Genomic DNA, 22,345 nt, shown 5'->3' on the forward strand with positions numbered 1-22,345 from the left:
CAGTAACGTCGTCTGGTGTGCGCGCGCACGGGACGGAACCACTGAGGCTGAGGGAGCGCGCACCTCAACGCCAGCTGTCCTCTGAGGGAGACCCTTGCCACCCCTCCCCAAAATACATGTCTGCATCCTCAAAAAATAGTCTTTTATTTTTCAGCTTTTGAGGACCCACTTATACATTCGCTCTCTTCGATAATACTGCACAGCTCTCGCCTATCGACCACCAGCAGCACAGCAACGCCCATAGCAACGCCTCCTCTGCACATCCTCCATCTGTTTCTCTGACCCAGCAACACCGGCCGCCCTCCACCACCAACAAACAACCTGTTTTTAAACGACCTTACAAACGTTGGATCCATACCACACCGTTGTGTTTTGTTTTTAAGGCAAAGGACCATGAACCCGCTGTGTGCAGTCTCTTTTTCATCAGTCAAAGGTGCGTACCCGTATGAAACACCATGCGCTTATTTATCAATGCACTGCAATACTATTGTTATATCATGGATATTGTTTTTGCATGCAGATCGAGTGAATGCCTGCAATTATCGTAGATTATGAATATTGTGAGCACGAGCAGTGTAATCTATATGGCATTGTCATGCGGTTCGTCGTGTTGTTTTCGTTATTCCTGCGCGCGGGGTGCGGTGCTGCAGATTTCACACTGATGATGCGATTGGCCGTCTGTTGCAATCATTCCAGCAATCTCTGCTATTATAAAATGCATATTTATAATTTTGCGCTTTTAAAATGTTGACCTCTCTGCATACAATTATGTTTAATTGGTGCAGCAGATTTTTACGTTATTTTGTGTGCTATTGTTATAGGCTATTATAATATTTTAGTAACGAAGAATTATCATTTTATCTAATGATTTCATTTCATTAATGCATTTAATCTGGCAGAGTGCATTGCATTAACATCACACCTTATCTAGATTGGTTGCCATGGCAAACACCATGGCTGAAAATAGGCTTCAAGGGGGACACTATGTGGGTAAACAACACTACATTTCAAACAACAACCATTACAATAAATCAGCCTTCAGCTAACTGTGGGTTGTGTTTAAATTCTTACATTAATGTATAAAAATCCATCTTCATGTGCAGAATGGGAAACCAGGGCATAATGGATTTAATTTTACAGTGACTTCGGTAATTCCGAGGTGTTTTTGTTTGTTTTTACATGCAATGAACAGACATAAAAAAGATGGTGCATAAGAGTGGGGAGAATGTAGAAAATAAATGGGGGACAGAGGCCACACATGGATTAAGAGATTATGGATAGAGGCCAAGAGATAATGATTATTTTACAGCAAGAGAGGAGGGGACATGCTGGGTCAGCAGTTTTGCGGTGGATGAATCAAAACTAAAAGATTTTAAAAAAAATGCCTTGAAACCTTGAGCGTCTATGCAGGCCTTAGGCCTATCTATAAAATATCCTATTTTTCATTTCTTTTTACATTAGTCACTCATCATTTTGAAAGCCCTTCCTCGAGCTGAAACATTGAGGGATTCTCTTCCCTTGAACTCACCTGGAAGTTCTGGCCTATCAAGGAACTGGCAGGGGCACGGGAGCTCCGCCCACCACACCCTCTAAATGAGGGACAAGGCCACTCAGGTGAGTCATAACATGCATACTTTAAATGGACAAAATTATGCCATAGAGAAAATTATATTTATATAACCAAATATATTAAAAACACTCACATATAACATATATGTGATTAAAAAGGGATCATTTTGTTTATAACAAATGTTTTAAAATTACCTGGGAAGCCAATTTACAATCAACAAATAAAATGAATAATTTATAGATAGTGTAATTTAATTTGATAGAAATTTTATTGTGTAGATTCACAATATAGATTAATATAATTTAGTTATATATAACTTAAAATTCTGTCTCCATTTACTCGGCCTAAAATGGTTTCAATTTGTTTTCTTTCTTCTGCTGAACACAAAGAAAGATATTTTGAATGTCGGTAACCACTAACCAGACAGTTGATGTATCCCATTGACTTCCATAGTATTTTTTTTTTCCTACTATGGAAGTCAATGGGGTCCATCAATTGTTTGGTTTACGACATTCTTCAAAATATGTACTTTTGTGTTCAGCAGAAGAAAGAAATGAATACAGGTTTGAAGTACTAGTGTGAGTAAATGATGACAGAATTTTAATTTTCAAGTGAACTATTCCTTTAAGGCATATACTGTAATATACCAGTTAAAAATTATATTATGTATATGTGTTTACATATAGTATAATTAGTATAGTTTTCTGCTTGCTCATGTGTTGTGAAAAAAGTGAAAAAAAGAACTAGTTCTAGATTTTTTCATAGTATTCATGTTAGGCCCTGTTTACACTTGGTATTAAGATGCATTTTGGTCAATCAGATCACAAGTGGACAACGCTAAATAAAGGTGTAAACAGGCGTTAAAAACGTTTAAGCTTGTCCACTTTTGATCACTTCCAGAGGTAGTCGAAAACGGATTTGACCGGATTGCTTTCATAATGTAAACGCTCATGTGGTCGAATGCGTTCAAACTGCCACAAAAAACCACCTACTCTCCGCCTACTGACCTAATTCGTAAACATTATGGGAAGCCCGCTTGAGATCTGAAAGATTTGAAGAAAACCATACATTTACCCACTCATAGATCCTCCTTTTGAAGAAATCAAGACAGAAGTGGTTGAAAGTGGACAAAAGAGACCAGGTGTAAATGGTTGTATGTTTCCCTCATCTAGTGATTCCCGAAAGCATCGTAAGCCAACTATGGTCGCAAGTTCCGTCGTTATCAGCATAGTCCAACGAGTCAGTGTTTCCCGAAACAATCGTTTCAACAAACATTTGCAAACTACATCGCAAAGTTGTGTTTTTTTGAACGACAGCTCTCGACCTGTGGTTAGAGGCATCGTTTTTCTATATTGCATGACATTTGGAGGTAATCCTTATCTTGAGCAAAATAAGCAAGCTGACATTCAGTACAACCGGTGCCTTTTATTTAGAATACATACAAATGGAATTTACGTCTTTTAGTTTGTCAAAAGATTTGAAGTAACGTGTTCGAAGAGTGCGCATGTGCGAACGTGCTCTACTATGTAAGAACGAGCCAAATATTGAGTCTGGTAATAAACCAAAATAACTGAGCACATTTAGAAATAATCCTCAGATGACATGTTTGTAAATTATATTACAAAAATCTAGCGTTAATTGGATCTCAAACCGTTTCATTAAAAGTAATTATTCCACCACGTGCGAAACCAACGTGGTTGAACGATACTTTGCGACAATGGGTTTCAGGAAACAGTCGTGACTAGCTAGTTGATTTCTCCAACGATGCATCGTACTACGAACTACGTCGTTGTACGGGAAACGCACCCCTGATTGACCAAAACACATCTTAATACCAGGAGTAAACAAGGCCCTACAAAAACAACATTAAAAATTCACAATGATAGTTTATAATGGCTTTATGGCTGTTAAGCTTTAAAAAAAGCAAGTCATACAATAGCTTTCCGTGAGGAACAAACTGTATAATCTTTCCCTCCAGTAAGCCGTTTCACGAATGAACCAGTCGATTCTTGAATTGTTCAGTCCAGTCTCTGTTCTTCACTCATTCGCTCTCGTTTTTCCTTGTCAGACCCCTAGGGCCTGGGTAGATGAGCGGAGGAGAGGCTCTCACAAGCGATCGGCTTCTTGCGGCAGCACTGACCAGCTGAAAGAGGTGAGACATCTAGAGCCATTATAACATGTGCTGATCTAGTGTGCCTTAACCTTCTCTTTTATTTGTTTTTCCTCTACTATGCTATTCATCATCCTCATTTTGACTTCTTTTAGATCGCAAAATTGCGACAACAGCTCCAGCGTAGCAAACGCAGCAGCCGTCATCGCCGGGACAAAGACCGCAAGTCCCCCTTTAATGGCAACCATGCTATCATCCAGTCACAGGTGGGCATCATCGCATCCCAGCAGCCACCATATGTGCTTGTGTGTGAATAACAAGGTGCTCTTGGATGTCAATAAGAGTACCACCATAACCTGAGCTAGCACACACTGAAGAATTGAAGTAGGTTAAACATCTAGAGAATTTAAGCGTGCCCCACTTTCCTGCATATTTGTCCCATTTTTGAGGCTTCTCTGGCCACTTGGAGACTGGGAGACAGGATTGTCCCAAAGGAACGTGGCTTGTTTTAGTTTTTTCGTCATCAGGACAGCCTTGTTTTTATGTCTGTGCATTTGTTTAAGTAATTATACTTGACACCTCAGCAGAATACAGCAACCTAGCATGCAAATGAGCCCCCTGACTAGAGGGCACTGGGTTTATTTGTTCACTTGAAGGAATATTCCAGGTTTAGTTCAAGGTAGGCTCAGTCAACGGCATTTGTGGCTAGAAAATGTTGATTACCACACGTATGATTTCGAGGTTACAGTGAGGCACTTATAGCCTGGTTAAAACCAGACCATTCTCAGTTGTAACTGAGTTATGGTCTGGGAAAGCGTCATAGACAAATCATTTCCAGAGGGGCATCACCAACGGAAGTCGCGGGTAGACCTAAAACCAATCGGTGCGTTTCCCGAAAGCATCGTTAGCCAACTATGGTCGCAAGTTCCGTCGTTATCAGCATAGTTCAACGAGTCGGTGTTTCCCGAAACCATCATTCCAACAAACATTCGCAAACAGCATCGCAAAGTTGTGTGGTTTGAACGACAGTTCTCGACCTGTGGATATAGGCATCGTTTCGATATTGCATGACATTTGGAGGTAATAAATCCTAATCCTTAACAAAATAAGCAAGCTGACATTCAGTACAACCGGTGTCTTTTATTTAGAATACATACAAATGGAATTTACGTCTTTTAGTTTGTCAAAAGATTTGATGTAACGTGTTTGAAGAGTGCGCATGTGCGAACGTGCTCTACTATGTAAGAACGAGCCAAATATTGAGTCTGGTAATAAAGCAGAACAACTCAGAACAATTAGAAATACTCAGATGACATGTCTGTAATTTATATAAAACAAATCTAGCGTTAATTGGATCTCAAACAGTTTCATTAAAAGCAGTTATTACTCCACCACGTGCGAAACCAACGTGGTTGAACGATACTTTGCGACAGTGGGTTTCGGGAAACAGTCGTGACTAGCTAGTTGATTTTTCCAACGATGCATCGTACTATGGTAGTGAAAATGTGAACTACGTCGTTGTACGGGAAACGCACCCCGGGGCGATGAAGGAGATGACGTATGCAGAGCGGTTGAGTTTTGTTCCTTGCCTTTTTTAACAAAAAGGATCTGTTCAAATCGCTTAAAACAGACACGATAGCTGATTCGAATGAGTGATGTTCGACAGCGGCATCCATCTTTGTAATGTAGGCTACAAAATCTGCTTCAAAATCCCAGCGCTGTCGTCATCGTGTAAGGCCTGCCCCAAAGTTTCTGATTGGTGCTGCAATTTTGATAGATTGGAAATTGGCTTAAATGAGCTCTTTGCGAGACTAAGGGCCAATCTCATTTCTCTGTCTTACCCCTTCCCCTACCCCTACCCCTATGTCTGCGTCTTCCCCTTGCCCCTCGATACTGAGTGAAAGGGGTTAGGGGTGAGAACGTTCCTCTAAGAAATGAGACACCATTCGATTACCGTTTGCGTCATCTTCCCTTGCCGCTATAGCTGTCAACAGGATCAACAAGTGTTGACATAACGTTAACGGTAAACAAACGAAGATGCCGTCATTATTAATTGCCTGGGCTCTCTCTTTGCACGCTTGGGTGCCATCTGAAGAAAATTGTTTCTCAGACGCATACGACTGCTTACGGATCAAATGGTACGTATGTTTCATTGTGTTTAACGGCCGCGCAAAGTTCATAAAATTATAAGGATTATCAGATAGCTCAGCTCGACAAATAGCGCATAGCTGCTAGCGGTTTACTACCGATTCAAAACAAAAATATTACAATTAAAATCGCTTGAACAACATTTTATTCAACATTTTATCAAAAGTATCATAAAACTCGAGTGTCATAATTCTTACATTTGTGCGACTGCTTAACAGTTCGATGTTCAGCCATAATAAAAAACTTAATGCCGGCACTTTTGTTACCCCTCTCTTTCAAGTGTGGTCCTCTGCAAACTTTGTTTCAAGGACTATGTAGCCCTACGCCTTGGCCCTAGCCCTTGATCAAAATGAGAATTGGGACACCACTTCCCCTCACATGAACGCGCAAAACCGAGGGGAAGGGGTAAGAGTAAGGGGTAAGACAGAGAAATGAGACGCAGCCTAACTTTCAGAGCAAATCTAAATTTGCCGGAAGTTGTCTGGGTTTTCTCAGGCTAAGGCACTTACAATGTATATGTGGATGTTGTCATTTTTGGAGCATCCAAAAGGTATTCCAGTTTTACGATGGATCTGGAAATGGAAATCTTAAGAAACATTTACAAATTCCATACACAAATTCCATTGATTGAACTTGTACTGAACCTGGAATATTCCTCTAAACATCTTTAGTGTTTTAAAGACAGGATAGAGTGTGTCAATACATCTGAAAAACAAAGAGAACTCATACTGATTTCTGAGAAATGGGAAAGGAAAGGAAAGGAAAGGAAAGGAAAGGAAAGGAAAGGAAAGGAAAGGAGAGGAAAGGAAAGGAAAGGAGAGGAAAGGAAAGGAAAAGAAAGGAAAGGAAAGTTTGGCTATCCAAAACCATGAACAGAGAAGATCATGAGAGCATGAAGAAAAGATTGGGAAAGAGCGCTTACATCACACACTACTCAAAAGAAGTACCCTCTAGCTGAGCAGTAATGGGCTCTCAATGGTAATGTTCTCTGTAGTCAGTGGTTTGTGTATAATGATGGAGCTTAGTCTGGCAGAATGTTTGATTTTAGGCAGTGGAGAGACTGCAGAGATTGTGTATGTGTGGGCTCACTGTGTGTGGGTGTCGTTCTAACAGGATTACACAGAAGGCTGGTTTCCCCTACAGGGGAATGTTTGTGTACTTGAGATGTACTTAGACCCATACACGCATTTCTAAAGGAGTCTTGTACCTTTTTTCCTCTTTTTTTTCCTCAGTCTCAGATGCCTAAAACCATCCTGATTCCCATCCCCATCTCTAAGTCCACACCTCCAAGATTTCGGAACAGCATAGAGGGGCTCAACCAGGAGATTGAACGCATCATCATACGGGACACTGTGGAACGAGATGAGATCATAATAGTGAGTGCATCTCAATAATATTGGTTGGTTTTGACTTATTTTTTTGTGGTAGAGCTGCATATTGTGATATAAGTGTAATTGTCAAATAGTGCAAACTGTGATTTAATGAAATAAATATCTATGCACTACCGGTTTCAGAATAAAGCGCAGCATTTAAACGTGTTGTTCAGGATACAGCGTTTAAGTCTCTCTGAACAGCTTGGCTAATTCACTATGAATCAAGCTGTTCTGAGACATTGATATCATAAGTGATATACATAAAATAAAAGCTTGATGGGTTGCCATTTGAAAAATGAAGAAATTAATATGTAAATATTACAGTAAAGTAAATTATTTGTATCACTCGTTTTTTTATTTTACAGTACAATGGTTATTACAATAAATTTTTTATTTTGTATTTAATAATTATTTTACAAAATAGGTAAAAAAAAAACTGTGAATGTGCTCTATGGAAATTTAAATGAAAAGTAATAAGTGTATGATTGACTTTTGAAACAATTTTCTCTCAGAAATGCTAGTAAATTTTACAAACAGTCACAAAGAAACGACAAGTAACAGATTGAATTAAAAGTGAAATTTTGATGAAGAAAGACTGAAATGTGTCAAATGTACTGCAAAAATCTTTATTAAAAATATTTTTATTGCACAGAAGCTTTTAAAAAAAGTCTTCAGAGTAATTTTTCCACTTTTTTCTAATTATTTTAAATTCTATGCAGATGAACCTCAACAAAATTACCCTGCTCACTTTAAAATGGTTCATTCTTTCCAAATATACAGTAGCTATTCAAGTCATCTGTTGAAAATTGTTTTCTTATGGGTTGTTTCTTATATCGCAATACATAGCAGACCAAAAAAGATTGCAATGTCAATTCTTTCCAATATCATTCAGCCCTATTTTGTGCTTTAGGGGCTGTAACATGGCTTTTCAAGGCCGAATCAATACTAATGATATGTTTGGTGGAATCCAATTAGTAGAAATTGCTTTTGTCCTACACATCCTACTTAAGCAAATGTGTGTTTTAGCCACAGGATGTTCCTGATGGGCACCGCGCGCCCCCTCCCCTCCCCCAGCGCAGCAGCAGCACACGCAGTATTGACACACAGACGCCCTCGAACGGTGGGCTGGGCAGTAACCGTAGCAACAGCAGCAGCCGAGCTGACTCAGTCTCACCCTCGTACCTCAGCATCCTCAACGACACGGTCGGAAACAGCCCACTCGATGACACGCTCAATGAGAGCAAAGAAAGGGGTGAGAAGCACATGCATCATCATCATCATCATCACCACACAAATCAAACTATTTGATATTAACATTCCTTTTGCCTGTCTTAGACCTGGGACCTTGGTCTCCTCTGCCCAAATATGCTTCATCTCCAAAGCCCAACAACAGCTATATGTTTAAACGTGAGCCTCCGGAGGGCTGCGAGAAAATTAAAGCTTTTGAAGAAAACCAGTGAGTTACTGTTCTGTGGACATTTAGTCTGTCGGTATCGAAAGATACTGAACAGTTGAGGATTGTGCTTTATTTTCAGAACAATACTATGAGCTGTTATATTTTTTTGCTTATTTTAAATGTCTGCAATAACCAAAAGGAATACAGTTAAAAAATCTGTGCGATTTTTTTTCTTCGAGAAAATTAGAAAAAAATATTTAAATTAAAATAAATAGTAATTAGAAATAAATATATTTGATAAAATTAGGTAACAGGGTTGCAGATTTAGCCTAAATTAAGATGTCAATTATTAGAGACTATCTTGTTTTCAAAATTTAAAGACTATCAAAATTTCCCATAAATTAAATACAAATATTTGTTTAATCGTGATTCTCAAAATTATTGAAGCCCTGTGAAAAAAATATCATGCTTTGGTAAATCATAATTATAAGTCATAGGTATGACAAAAGGTCAACATTTACAAAAAAGTATTAATTATGACATACTTTTTATCTCATAGTTGACTTTTTATTGCATCATTTATGTCATAATTAAGATTTGTTTTATGTCATAATTATGGTTTACCAAAGCATTACTTGTGTAAAACGGACATGAAACTATTTATTGGGAGTAGTTATATTTATTACTAAAAAGCCTCAAAATATATTGTTTCCTGAGTTTTTTTGTTGTTGTTTTTTTTACAATTTTATGGAACATTTAATTTTTTATCAGTTAATAATAAAAAATAACTCATTGCATGATTTTAAAGGTGCAGTAAGCGATTTCTGAGAAACATTGTTTATATTTGAAATCAAACTAAACAAACACACCCCTCCCATCATTACTCCAACCCAAAATGCACAAATACACAATGCAAGAATGGATGTCTCTTTATCATAGCAGAAGCAAAGAAACAACAACAAAATGCATGACAAGTTAGAACAAAAAATTAACATTTAGTACACAAGAGTATATACAAGAGTTGGTTATTAGTCGCCAGCATCACACCAGCTCCAGACAAAAAATGACTCTCAAAACTGTCCTGTTACTATAGCTAACATTACAACCACAGCATATCTGTGAAACATGGCTAAACCAATGTTACTCACGTATGCAGCAAAAATTACGCAACCTCTGCGTCCATTTTCAAAACTTCCCGCTTCTGTCTTTCCAGTGCTGGAAGGCTTTTCTAATAAAATCGCGGGTCCTAAAGCTCTTGGCTGATCATAACCCCTCAGTGATTTTCCTCTGATCTTTTCTCTTTTGTAATGTCTCTCAGCCATCTTGCTTTCTACAGTCTTTTTTCAAATCCAATTCTTGCTCACTCTCCTCTTCCATCATAAGTGAACACACCCCCAACTGCTGATTAGGACTGGGTATCGTAACAAAATGTTCGATATCGATACCTTGACTTCGATACTGGTTCCTGAATGATACCAATTTTATGTAACCAGTTTTAACAATATAATATTACCTAAATTTTTATTTTATTTTTCAGTTAAAAGTACCAAACTCGGTACCCAGCCCTACTGCTGATTGGCTAAAAGTGTGTTGTAGTGCTCGGTCCGATCCACTTTCAACAGCGTTTCTCAGAAATCACTTACTCCACCTTTAAATGTAGGATAAAATCATGTTCCAGGCCATTGAGGTCAGCCCTATGACTTTAAAAAAGTAAGGGTACACCAATTTGTATTCCATCCATGGTGAAGTGTCAAGACTTGGTTGTTTTGTAGTAATATTTTCATAGTGAGAGGTTTAGTTATGTTTATCTTCTTATCAGTATGAAAGATACATTTCCACAAAACAGCCATGACCTACTTTTGCGTCTTCTGTTCCAGGCCAAGGCCTCTCCAAGATATTCCTCAATATCTCTGCCCAGACAGAAACAAGGTGAACTTCATTCCCAAAAGCGGATCTGCTTTCTGTCTGGTGAGCATCTTAAAGCCTTTGCTACCCACCCAGGAGCTGAACTTCCGTAGCGGGGTGGGATACCGTAGTATCTCGCCCTCCTTGGTGCCTCTGGGTGGGGTTGGGGTTAGGAGCTTGTCCCCCTCCATGGGTTCCGTCCTTTCCCGTGGACGTCAGTCACCATGTCTCCCACGACACCTTGAGGAGCCAGAGGGTTAAAATGGAAACGAAGGAACCTCAGCTGATGAAAAGAGATGTCATTTTCCCACACTCCCGTATTGTCTGATAGAGTCAGAGCTTTGTTAAGATTTTATTTAAGAACATGTTCTGAACAACTTCGAGAGATATCAGTTTGAAACTTGAACAAGAGTTTTTTTTAGTTGTTGTTATTTAAGGGTAATGGTATTATATGTCAAATGAAGGATCAAAAGGAGGTTTTCAATATGGTGTACAGAAGCATTTTTAGCATTGCACTGCTTTTTACTTTCTCAACGATTTATTGTATTTTACCATGAAGCCTTTGAATTTTCTTATGTATAGCTGCATCCTTTAACCTACACAAGAGTCTGAAATCATTTTTAATGTTTTTGAAAGGTCTCTTATGCTGCATTTATTTGACTATTTTGTATTTGAATACATTTTAAAATGTAATTTATTACTGTGATGGCAATGCTGAATTTTTAGTATGATCGTTCAGAAATGTTGATTCGGTGCTCAAGAAACATTCTTATTATTATCGATGTTGAAAACAGTTCTGCTTAATAGTTTTGTGGAAATTGTAATACACTACCATTCAAATTTTTGGGAAAAGTTTAAAAAAAAAAAGAAAAAGTATTTTCCATCACAGGAAAAAATAAAGGCTAAAATAATATAGAATACTGTTGTAATGATATTTCGCAATATTGCCATTTTACGTTGTTTTTTTTTTTTTATCAAATAAATGCAGCTTTGGTGAGCATACGAGATGTCTTTCAAAAACATTACGTTTGACCTGTAGTGTAAATGTAGTAAGTGATTTGATTTACTGAGGAAATGTAGGTTTTAGGTCACAGTTTTGCTTGCTTATAGTTTACATCCAGTTTAAATAGTGCTGGAAAAACAACCAGAAATGTTGTAGCAGATTTGAGGAGGACTAAAAAATGTGCCTGACTCCCACCACCTGTCCCCTGTTTGCTTACAGTCCTTTTTCTATCATCGTCTGACCCTACATTCGTCTCGGCCCCTTAAATGTATAGAGCCCTTCCCCATACGTAAACCTGTATGTGCTTAATGTGATTAGCTGGTGAGAGGAAGTTTTGTTGGTACATGAACAGTCTGACACGCATTAGGTGGAGACATCGATCAAATGTACAGAACAGTATTATGATTATGAGTTCTGCTGTTAAATTTAAACATTAGTTCAACTGAAAGGTGCCATTACTGTCATTTCAATACAGTGAAGGAAAATGGATTACATTGGATATGAAAGACTTGTCATGAAACAGCAAGAGAAAAGAGATGCAAACAATTTCAAAGAAAGGCATGGCTTTAGCTAGTAGTGATCTGAAAATATACTGATTTGAACTGTAGCAACTTTATACTGTGAAATATTCCATTATTCATACAGTAAAGCTTCCTTTCTTCCAAAAAAAAGTTGATGAAAGACAGGCAATCCTGAACAAAATGTAATGTATGTATGTAATTGCCTTAATACTGAATTGAAATAGGGAAGTCTGTAAATTAGACAGGTGCCTGTTATTCCATTTGTTTTAGTTATTACCAGATTCTTTTCTTCTGTGAATAAACTTCAAGATCGTTGTAACTCTGGTTTGTTAAAGGTACACTAACATTTGGCCCTCTATTGTTTTGTTTTTTTTAAGAACCCTGCATGCATGCATTTTGCAGAACAACACTGTTTTGGTTGTGCGTGACCCTGCAGATGAATTTGGCTATCCTACTGTTCATAAAACATTCGCTATAAGGCTTAAGAGATATAACCAGTTTATTGGACAGGATCTCAAGCTGACTGTGGCTATAGGCTGGCTACCCATATGGCCTACTTTCTTTTAAAGAACAAAAATTCCAGCAAAGAACATCCACACCCTTCACCATAGATAATGCTTTACAATGAACTCTGTTATAGAGCTACATTTGGCAAATTATCTGTTTAATAAAATATCTAACCTACTGAATTCATAATAAAAACGTCATCTCCCCGTCGCTTTTATAACAGTTCAAAACCACAGTTGTCATCATCTCCGAAGCCAATGTTGTTAAGGGTTTTAGTTCAGCCAAAAATGAAAATTAAGTCATTAACGTTAATTACTCACCCCCATGCTGCACCAACCCCGTAAGACCTTCGTTCATCTTCGGAACACAAATGAAGATATTTTCGATTAAATTTGAGAGATGGATCACTAACGTTAACCACATAGGCACCCTATAGGATCGAAACTTGACGGCCCAGAAAGTCATTGAAGAAAATGTTTAAACATTCCATGTGACTACAGTGGCTTAACTATAAGTTTATTAAGCGACGAGAATACTTTTTGTGCGGAAAAAAAAACAAAAATAACGACTTTATTCGACTATTCCTTTTCTTCCTTGTAGGCCTGAGACGAGAGTTCCACGACGCATGCGCGAGAACTGCGATCTTACTCTGCTTCCTTGTTCAGTTATCGCGGATGCGTCGTGGAAATCTCTTCAACTCTCATGATTAATTAATGACTTAATTTTCATTTTTGGGTGAACTAACCCTTTAATTAGTTTCGTATAAGTTTTGTTCTATTTTTGCGAGGTTACTCATATGTTCGGCTCCATTTCAAACTTACTTGCTCGTTGTGGCAAGACAACTAACCAATCCCACTCCCACACGAAATAAAATCAAATCCGCTACTGACATAAATGACGAGACCTGCACAGGCAATTAAACGAAAACCATAACCCTAACCCTAGCTTTAAAATATAAACACTTATAATAGGCTTCCCATTAAAAAAAAGTTTTGAAAGAAGCATCAATGTGTTGACTCATTCTTTAATTTTCGTCAATTTTGAACAAAAAAGTTTTTTATTGTGTACCTTTGACACACACACAAGATTTTTTTGGCAACATGGAAGATAAAAAAAAATGAGAAAAAAAATGAAACAATTCTACTCAAATTTATTTGCTCTCAAGATCTCCCATTCCAGTTTCCATCAATGAAATTGTACAAGTACATTATTTTTAACTGAAACAAAAGGCAAAGTTGCATAAAATAAACAGATGAAAGCAGCTGTGAATGGTGTACATTCTTTTTCTTTCAAAGTAAACATGTCTCAACATAATAGCTCCAAACACATTTCTCATATACAGAAAGTGACACTTCAAAATGTTCAACTGCACTCACAAAACAGAAGGAGAGATATCCTTTGAGAAATGTTCAGATTCTCCACCTACACAAACTATTCAGATCAACAAACAAGTGTATACTTAAAACATATAACATACTTTCCAGAACTATACCCGAGATTGCACTCGGAGACAGTTTAGTGCAAGCATTCACTTGATTTCTTTAACGCAAATAAAACAGACTAGTAATAGTTTCAGATAAACTCACTTAGCCCAAATATGATAATCTGAGATAAAATGAAATGTGAATGTTTTCTAGAGTTGGATAGATACGTAATTCTGTGCTAAATGTGACATACAAACTAAAAATACATTTAAAAAAAATGCAAATGTATTTATGTAAATATGTAAAAAAAAAAAAATACATTCCAGTGTTTTGCATCTGTGTAAATGAGAAGAACATTTGGGAGAGAGTGTTTCAGCATTTGTCATTGAAAACGATAATGCTTCACCTATTATTAGTTCCACTGAAATCTGACCTTGTTGTCATTATTACCAAACTAATGGCACAGCACACCACTTGTATATGTAGTTTACAGTAACACTTTTTTAAATTGTATTAATAAATAATTTAATTTATTTTATCATTTAGGGTTAAACTAATCCAGTGAATGTGAATTCAAAAATATTTTTTAAGTGATTTATGCATAACTTCAACAACTTTGGGTATCTTTCTTGATTAAAAATACAGTCTTTAATAGATGTTATAAATCTGTAACCCTGTTTCTGGACATTAAAATCTCCTCTATTGTACAAAGCAAACAGATATGTAGTATACACACACTTATTTAGGTTTTTGGTCCTATACAAACCAGCCCTCCACATAAGAGATGGGCAAATCCTGACCTTCTTAAACATGTGCACTTCATATAGTAACATTTTAGTGATATAGCAATGAAGTCTTCATTTTACCCTTCGGTGTCCTAATGTACATTAGTAAATTCTCACACACACACACACACACACACACACACACAATGAAAGAAAGGAGGAAAGAGACATTCCCATAACTCGGAAATCTTCCAGTGTGGAATATAGATTCAGATTTCATGACGCTTCCTTGGCTCAGGTTGAATCGTTTCAGGAGAGGTAGTATTCCAGCTCCAAATAAAGGCTTGGGATATGCACTTCTTTCCACCATTCTAAGGGACAAAGAATGTTTGGGATGAGATCCAGCTCTATAACATTCCTTCACTGAGAGAGGACAGAGACTGCATTATGACATGACCAATCTCCCCTTTGCAATACAAGATCACATCCGAAACATGGAGCTGCGTATGAATTGACACATAAATAGATTTAATATTCAAAATACATTCAAAATACAAATCATGGTTTCACTATTTTTTGTTGATGGTCCCTTAACACAAGGGTAACACTGCACCAACATATCTATTAACTCTAATTATAATTTTAGTAGAGTATTAGACTGGTAGAGTTAGAATAAGTTGACATACTTGCAAAGTAGTAGAACGTCAGTAGGAGGACCATCGCAATGAAGAGTCAGCAGATATTAAGCAGTCAGTCTACTAATACTCTAATGTGAGTTAGTTGAAATGTAGTTGCAATGTTACTTATAGTCAACAGAATGTTCAAAAGTAAAACATATTTTAAAAAATGTGTGTCAAATCAAAGCCAAAAAAACAAAACTGGAAGGCCCTCAGTGTGTTAGGGTTAATAAGTCTCTCAAAATATTTGACATTTTTATTACAAGGCAAGAGTTCAAACAATGATATTACCGGTAATTAATGATTAAAAAATAAAATTTTACTTTAATTAAGATGTTTTCTCACACTTCTTTCTTAATAGTTGCACCACATGACATTTTTAGAGACTTATCATAATCATAATTGTTTTCAATCAAACCCAATGTTATTTTAGTATTATTCATATACTATTATAGTTATATAGTACTTAATCATATTTTGAATTCACTTTTATTTTCAAGTTTTTGTAATTTTGTTGTTCCTTTTGTCATTTTAATTTTTCTTTAATTCATTTATTTCTATTTAGCTTTATTTTTATTTCAGTGAGAGTTTTATTAATTTTAGTTCTTAAATTGATTTATTTTAGTAAGTTTTTACATTTTCTATAATGGACTTTTTCATGTTTTTCATCTAGTAATTATATCATATTTCGTGTGCATTTCAATTAATAAAAAAAACTTAAGCCTCTAGTTTTAGATAACTACACCAAAACTAACATGAATAGAGAGAGTTCCAGGTTTTTTACAAAACCTGGAATAGAGGAATTCCAGAATATAGGAGTGAATGAATAGAGGAGTTCCAGGTTTTCTATAAACCTGGCACCTGTTTGTCATTGATAAATATATACACACACACTCACACCAACACTACTCAGGCACTGAGAAACTCCTGATCACTGCGTCCAATAGCGTCTGGGTTGGACAGAGGGTCAAGATCTGCAAAGAGGTTAAACCAGGCAGACATGTCCCTGGAGCTCCCTTTGGGTGCTAAAAGACACAGAGGGATGAATCACTACAGAGAGATTGTCAGTGTCCATTTATAGTTCTTGACATGTCATAAACTCTCACCACTGGCAGAAGAGTTTGGAGTGTTTGCTGTGGGCTGAGACTGTCCTCCACTAGAAGGTGGTTGGAGGGGTGGGGCTTGAAACATAGGTGGAGTCGCCCATCCTGAATAACAGAAAGAGAATAAATATGAGTGATCAGCATGACATTACACTGGCAGCACTGCATACTAAAAGCACAAGAATGTGCGTTCATTCCTCCAGCCACTAGAGGGCAAACTAAATGATTTGTCAAACCTGTGGTGCTGAGGCTATGGTCCAGGAGATGTGATGGCAGGAAGCCAGCGTGTGTGTTCGCCGTTTCTGCTTGCAGTGTGGTGGCAGCAAGAGGTGCAGGAGGGGCCTCAAAATTGCCGAAAGCATCCTGCCACGCTTTACTGAACTCACTAGCGCCACCTGCAGCCCCAGGACTCAGCAGATCCTGCAGGAATGCCAGTTCCCCCCGCTCTCCCTCCTCTTCTTTTCCTTCGACGGACTGGAAAGCCTCAGACAGAAAATCCCTGCCTACTCCAATAAAAAGAAGATAACGAGGCTTTTACACTGCAAAAACGGAATTGCTTTCTCAGCACTTTTGTCTTGTTTGCCAGCACAAATATCTCAACATTCTTAACCCTATAAAGGCTACTGTATTGTTATACACAAACACTACACAATAGGGCCTCTAAATGATCAACATGATCAAAAGTTTGCTAAAATGCCTGTTGTCCACACTATTTACTTCATGCCTTCTGTCGTCTTTTTATTTAGTTTAGTTTTTCCTTTATTGTCTTGCTTAGGAGAAACGTGTCTTGGCCAATCGAGAGAGCAAATCTTTTTGGTGTGAACTGATTTTACTGATTTGTATAAAGTAGGGCTGTGCAAAAGTTAATTGCGATTAATCGCATCCAAAATAAAAGTCTGTGTTTACATAATATATTTGTGTGTGCTGTATATAATTATTTTGCATATATAAATACCTATGCATGCATGTATATATTTAAGAATTATTTGTGCTTAAATTCTGTATATATTTATAAATACATAATCTATATTATATAAATATAAATATTTTATATATGAATAACACATTTTCTTAAATATATACATGCATGTGTGTGTATTTATATATACAAAAGAATTCTATACAGCACACACAAATATATTATGTAAACACAGACTTTTATTTTGGATGCGATTAATCGCAATTAATTTTTGCACAGCCCTAGTATAAAGTAAATGTAACAATGATTTTTATATTGTTTGTAATATTTCAAGATGAACACTAACTAGATTGAAGCAACTTAGGTTTACATGATTATCATTTTTTAGAAAAATCATGTTGTATCAATTTATCATGTATGAAAAATCAGGCTTTTGAGGCACATTTATTTGTACTTCTCTCAATTTTCATTGAATTGCATTATATGTTTATATCATTTTTATATATATTAAAATGCACCACAATAAAAACTTTAGTGCATTCATCATAAAACAAAGCATTTAAATTAAACTAAGACACTATTGGGAGAGTGACAAATGAAAGTAATTTGCATTTTATACAAGTATCCTGCTATGATGTAATAAATATCTAAATAAGATACTGTTAACATTAATTTACATTACAAGAATTCAGAATTTCATCTTTCTTTTGGCCATATAAATATTAGCAACTGCACAAAATTGCATATTTTTGCTAGGTTTGGTCCTCTGAATTATACTGATGTGTTTTTTTCCCTTAATGCATATGAGCTCCATATTCTCCTATATTAAACTATATGACCCATAAACTGCTCAATTTCAAAAATTTATTTTTTTCTGATTATGATTTTAAATGTCATTTACATGTAATTTACAGGGTTAAATCAAGAAAACATTAATTTGAGGACATAAGATAGTCTGTTTCAGATAAATGTTTCAAAAAATAAATTAACATAACGTGTATGTGTATATATATTTATATATACACACACTGTATACAAGTAAATATATCTTGGTGTTAGAGTGTTTAGATATTGTACTGGAAGACAAGACAAAAATATGGAGGAAAAAAAAATCATGCAGCAAAAAAAGATAAGAAGCTTAAGGAAAGCTCTAAGAAACATGGTAACAAATTTAAACATAACAGCTTAAATATTAACAGAAATATTTTATACAAAATTAAATCTAAGTTAAATATGAAAAAGCAATCCTAGAATCATCTAAGAGTGCATTGAAATAACAAAGACCAAAAAAAGAATGAAAAAATAAAGCACCTTGAAGAAAGTACAGTTTTTAGAAACGCTTTTACAAGAAAAGCTGTGTTAATGGAGACAGGGTAAGAAACCCCAGAGGAGTGTTAACCTTTCAGAAGAGAATCTGAAAGAGCCATAAGCATGAAAAGTTTATGAATATAGATCAGGGTGTTAAAGCCCTTTCGAAGGAGGTTGATTTTAGAGAGTTAGAACAGGCCATAAGGGAGTCCTTGGCATTGAAGAGATGCCCAGTCAGGCATTTATACCTATTTCAGGTCGTAAGCTGCTGTGTAACGCATCTTGCTTTTCCTCATATGAGGTGCCTATGTCCCACTGAATAGCAGGTGACATAGATGGCTGTAGGGTCGGGGTCAAGGTTGGAGTAAGAGAAGGGACTGAGCCAGGGTCAGGGGTCATTAACAGAAGGTCGTCATCTGTGCTAGATCCACCAAGGGGGCCTAACTGTTCATTCAAGGCTGCTGTACAGGGGTGGAGGTGAACATGAGAGATACAAACAGACATACTGTAAATAAAAGCTGCTAGACACAAAGTTGATTAGTTCTACCACTATTTGATGCTTTAAGTCAGTGCCAACTAGTAATGGATCATATGACTTCAGTTGCTGCTTCTTCACTGCAACAGTTAGGGCTGGGTGGTCTGACAATATAATAATATAAAATGCCAACCAACTGAAATATACAGTATATCACGGTATGTAACAAAATTTATCCACACAGGTTTCAATGTGAAGTACTGCCAGGAGTACTGTCATGTTAGGACAATAAAGAAAATAAGGGAGGAATATGCTTATATATATATATGAAGAGTTCAGATGCAAAAGCCTCTAAATGCCATTTGAAATTTTCTTCTAAAATGACCATTTTTATCAAGCTTGTATATTTAAGTTCAGTAATTTCACTTAAATGACAATTAATAGGTAATCTTCATTGCCATTTAAGTGAAATCACTGAACTTAAATATACAAGCTTGATAAAAATCATCATTTTAGAAGAAAATTTCAAATGGCACTTAGAGGCTTTTGCATCTGAACTCTTCATATATATATATTTAGTTGAATTGTAAACAGTGTTGAATTGTCATGATTTTTAACTCTTGATAATTTTTAAAGCGATTTTAAACTATTCAAGATCAATAATATGCAAAAGAATATTCAATTTGGTACAAGCACGCTGTTCTGTCAGCCATTTTTCTATGCATACACACAAAAAGCCTCCTGTCACAGAGTTGTTAAAATGCCTGTGTTGGTAAATATTCATGTAAAAAGTTGTTTATGTTTTAAGTGAATTTAAACAGTTGGGTAAAGAAATCAGATGTGGGTCAGAATATTTGATCTGTGCATTAGGTTTTAATGTGGAGGTAACCCAATATACCTGCTGCCTTTTGTGTCATTAACGTATATCATACAACAAGAAGAGTGAAAACACTCACTGAAAAACTTTTATAGCTTTAATAAGAATCATTGTCTATTTAATTAACAGTGTAGACTGGGCAGTGTTTTATTTTACATTTGATTGATTCATTCAATTTAGTCGTATTTTGTACTTCTGAAAAACAAAAAAGCACTTTTTTATTTAATTTGTTTCATCTTTGTTTTTATTTGTCCTATTGCTTGCAATTAGTTTCTTTGTTCTTACTTTATTACTGGCTGTTTACCTGTTTTCTGTAAGCTTCCTTGACTTTTTGCTTATATTAGTTAGGCTAGTGTTGTATAATTGTGAAATATTTTAATGTTATCTAAAATTAGCAGAGTAACAACATTATTTCCAGCAAAAATAACTATAATGTTGATCAAATCGCCTCATCCCTAGCAAGGAGTATGAAATGGATAATGAAGATATGGAAGCGTTCGTTTCTCACACACATCAGCTTCACAGGACACATATGGGCCTGTACATACTGTAAGTATGATACATGTGGGAAAAAAGGGACTATTTACACCCACAAGAATAATTCGATATAAATCAGAATATCACCATATGTATTAAGCAGATTAAAACAGTATTCCAGTATCTAGAAATCGCATATTGGCATATGCCAATATTAATCAGAATCTGCCATAACTGAACATTCATTCATATCTGCGCAAGTCCAAACAACAACTCTGGGTGATATTAGACACAGGCTGTTTCCAATCCATTACATTCTTGCGTGCTACTCTAAAGACTTGGATAGGAAATAATGAGTAAATTAATTTACTATCCAAAATTACTAAAATAGCACTTGCCATTTAGTATGATAATTGACTACTCTTCTGGATGAATAGTTATTTCTTAAAAATGAGTTATTGTGCAAAGCCTAGTCCGCAAACATACACACACACAAAACTTACCAGAGTCCAGACTGGCACACAAAGAACCGTCAGACCCTCTACTCTGTCCATCTACTGCACGAGTAGAAACTGGTAAAGATAAAAAGAAGGTAAACTGGTAAACATCTAAGAAGTGTTTTCCCAGAATGTGCTTTAAAAGCTGAACATACCAGTTTCAGATGATTCTCCCAGCTCTTCATCTTCAAGCGAAACAAGACTGAAACATAAACATGATACAAACACCAAATTAAATTGATAGACACACTGATGCATGGCTAAATGGATGCATAATGACATGCACAGTATCAGATAAGAATTACAAAACACATTCAATTAAATCGAAATTGACAAATTATCTTGAGTCACGGTGATATATCTAGGAAGGGGTGTTAGTCTACAGCATGTCTAACACAGATGGTAGATCATCTGCTACTGCCAAAACAGGAAATGACAGTGGAACTCTAAGAAGGGTTGCCGGTTTGCAAAGGCAGCAGGGGTTTCTAATAGAATTACAAAGTTCCACTCACAGATCAGTAATCAGAGCCTTTAAAGAGGCCTCTCGCCTGCAGAGACCCAATCTGAGGGAACGGAGGGTTGCAAGAATGAGGAAAGACAGTGAATGAGAGATCTGACAATGAGAGCCAAGCGAGGTGCCGTCAAGGGGAAGACATGTTTCGTTGTTGAAAAAGAAAACTGGGACTGCTAGATGTGTCTGTGTGAGATTCACTGACCATGTGATGTACACGGCACACAATGTAAGAATAGGACTCATGATTCCTCGAATGAAACTCAAAAGCTAAGTTAAAAAAACCTTGATTGCAATTTACCCTTGTCGAGTAACCAGCAAATGAATGGAAAGGTGCATTTCAATTGGACGAGAATCCATGAAGTGCATTATGAGACCGTCTTCTAAGGCTGCACAACGTATTAAAACGATTACTCTATTACGAAAATCATCGTTAGTGACAGCCCTAATAAAGAACAAGCAGCAAAATGGTTGGTTAATGACCAAAAACGGTTCAAAATGGAACAAGACCATGTCTAACGGAGTTCTCACTTGTCTGAATATGTCTTCTGGTCCTCGTCTTTGGTGTCTTCTGCTGGATGTGCAGAGGCAATCTGGTCCAGTGGGTCCCTCAGTTCCTGTGATGAGACATGAGGGCTTAAAAACACATCACAACAGTTTATTTTCTGACATTTGTGCATGGACACCCACTTTGAGGGTCGTGAACTGGTAGGGTACATATCCTTTGAAGGCCTCATGGATGCCAGACATCACATGTGCAGTCTTCTCCCAGTAGTGTAGAAGCGTTGTCTACAGAAAAACAATTCAAGACGAATAAAT

At 36.6% G+C, this 22,345-nt stretch overlaps 2 protein-coding genes across 7 annotated transcripts in view; one reads left to right on the plus strand and one right to left on the minus strand.

Annotated features, from left to right (window-relative positions):
• On the plus strand, window positions 1-13,794 carry fam117ba (family with sequence similarity 117 member Ba). Its single transcript, XM_039689665.2, has 8 exons — window positions 1-433; window positions 1,462-1,614; window positions 3,639-3,722; window positions 3,836-3,946; window positions 7,061-7,204; window positions 8,228-8,453; window positions 8,537-8,657; window positions 10,475-13,794. Exons 2-8 carry the CDS (start codon window positions 1,594-1,596, stop codon window positions 10,761-10,763), a joined length of 996 nt encoding a protein of 331 aa, XP_039545599.1. The 5' UTR covers window positions 1-433; window positions 1,462-1,593; the 3' UTR covers window positions 10,764-13,794.
• Window positions 13,667-22,345, minus strand: part of ical1 (islet cell autoantigen 1-like) — a 17,554-nt gene continuing 8,875 nt past the window's right edge. For 3 of the 6 annotated variants that reach the window (XM_039689661.2, XM_089133870.1, XM_039689662.2), the window contains exons 8-16: window positions 22,217-22,315; window positions 22,058-22,143; window positions 21,171-21,217; window positions 21,022-21,090; window positions 18,938-19,150; window positions 16,699-16,965; window positions 16,466-16,567; window positions 16,258-16,384; window positions 13,667-15,053 (exon numbers count right to left, since the gene is read on the minus strand). In XM_039689661.2, the coding sequence (XP_039545595.2) occupies window positions 16,269-16,384; window positions 16,466-16,567; window positions 16,699-16,965; window positions 18,938-19,150; window positions 21,022-21,090; window positions 21,171-21,217; window positions 22,058-22,143; window positions 22,217-22,315 (999 nt within the window). In that variant the 3' untranslated portion in view covers window positions 13,667-15,053; window positions 16,258-16,268. Of the gene's footprint in view, window positions 15,054-16,257; window positions 16,385-16,465; window positions 16,568-16,698; window positions 16,969-18,937; window positions 19,151-21,021; window positions 21,091-21,170; window positions 21,218-22,057; window positions 22,144-22,216; window positions 22,316-22,345 lie in introns of all 6 variants that reach the window. The other 3 variants (XM_039689663.2, XM_039689664.2, XM_089133871.1) reach the window with 3 other exon arrangements.

Source organism: Pimephales promelas, chromosome 8 (genome assembly GCF_988280905.1).
Source record: "Pimephales promelas chromosome 8, fPimPro1.hap1.1, whole genome shotgun sequence".
Classification (NCBI taxonomy): domain Eukaryota; kingdom Metazoa; phylum Chordata; class Actinopteri; order Cypriniformes; family Leuciscidae; genus Pimephales; species Pimephales promelas.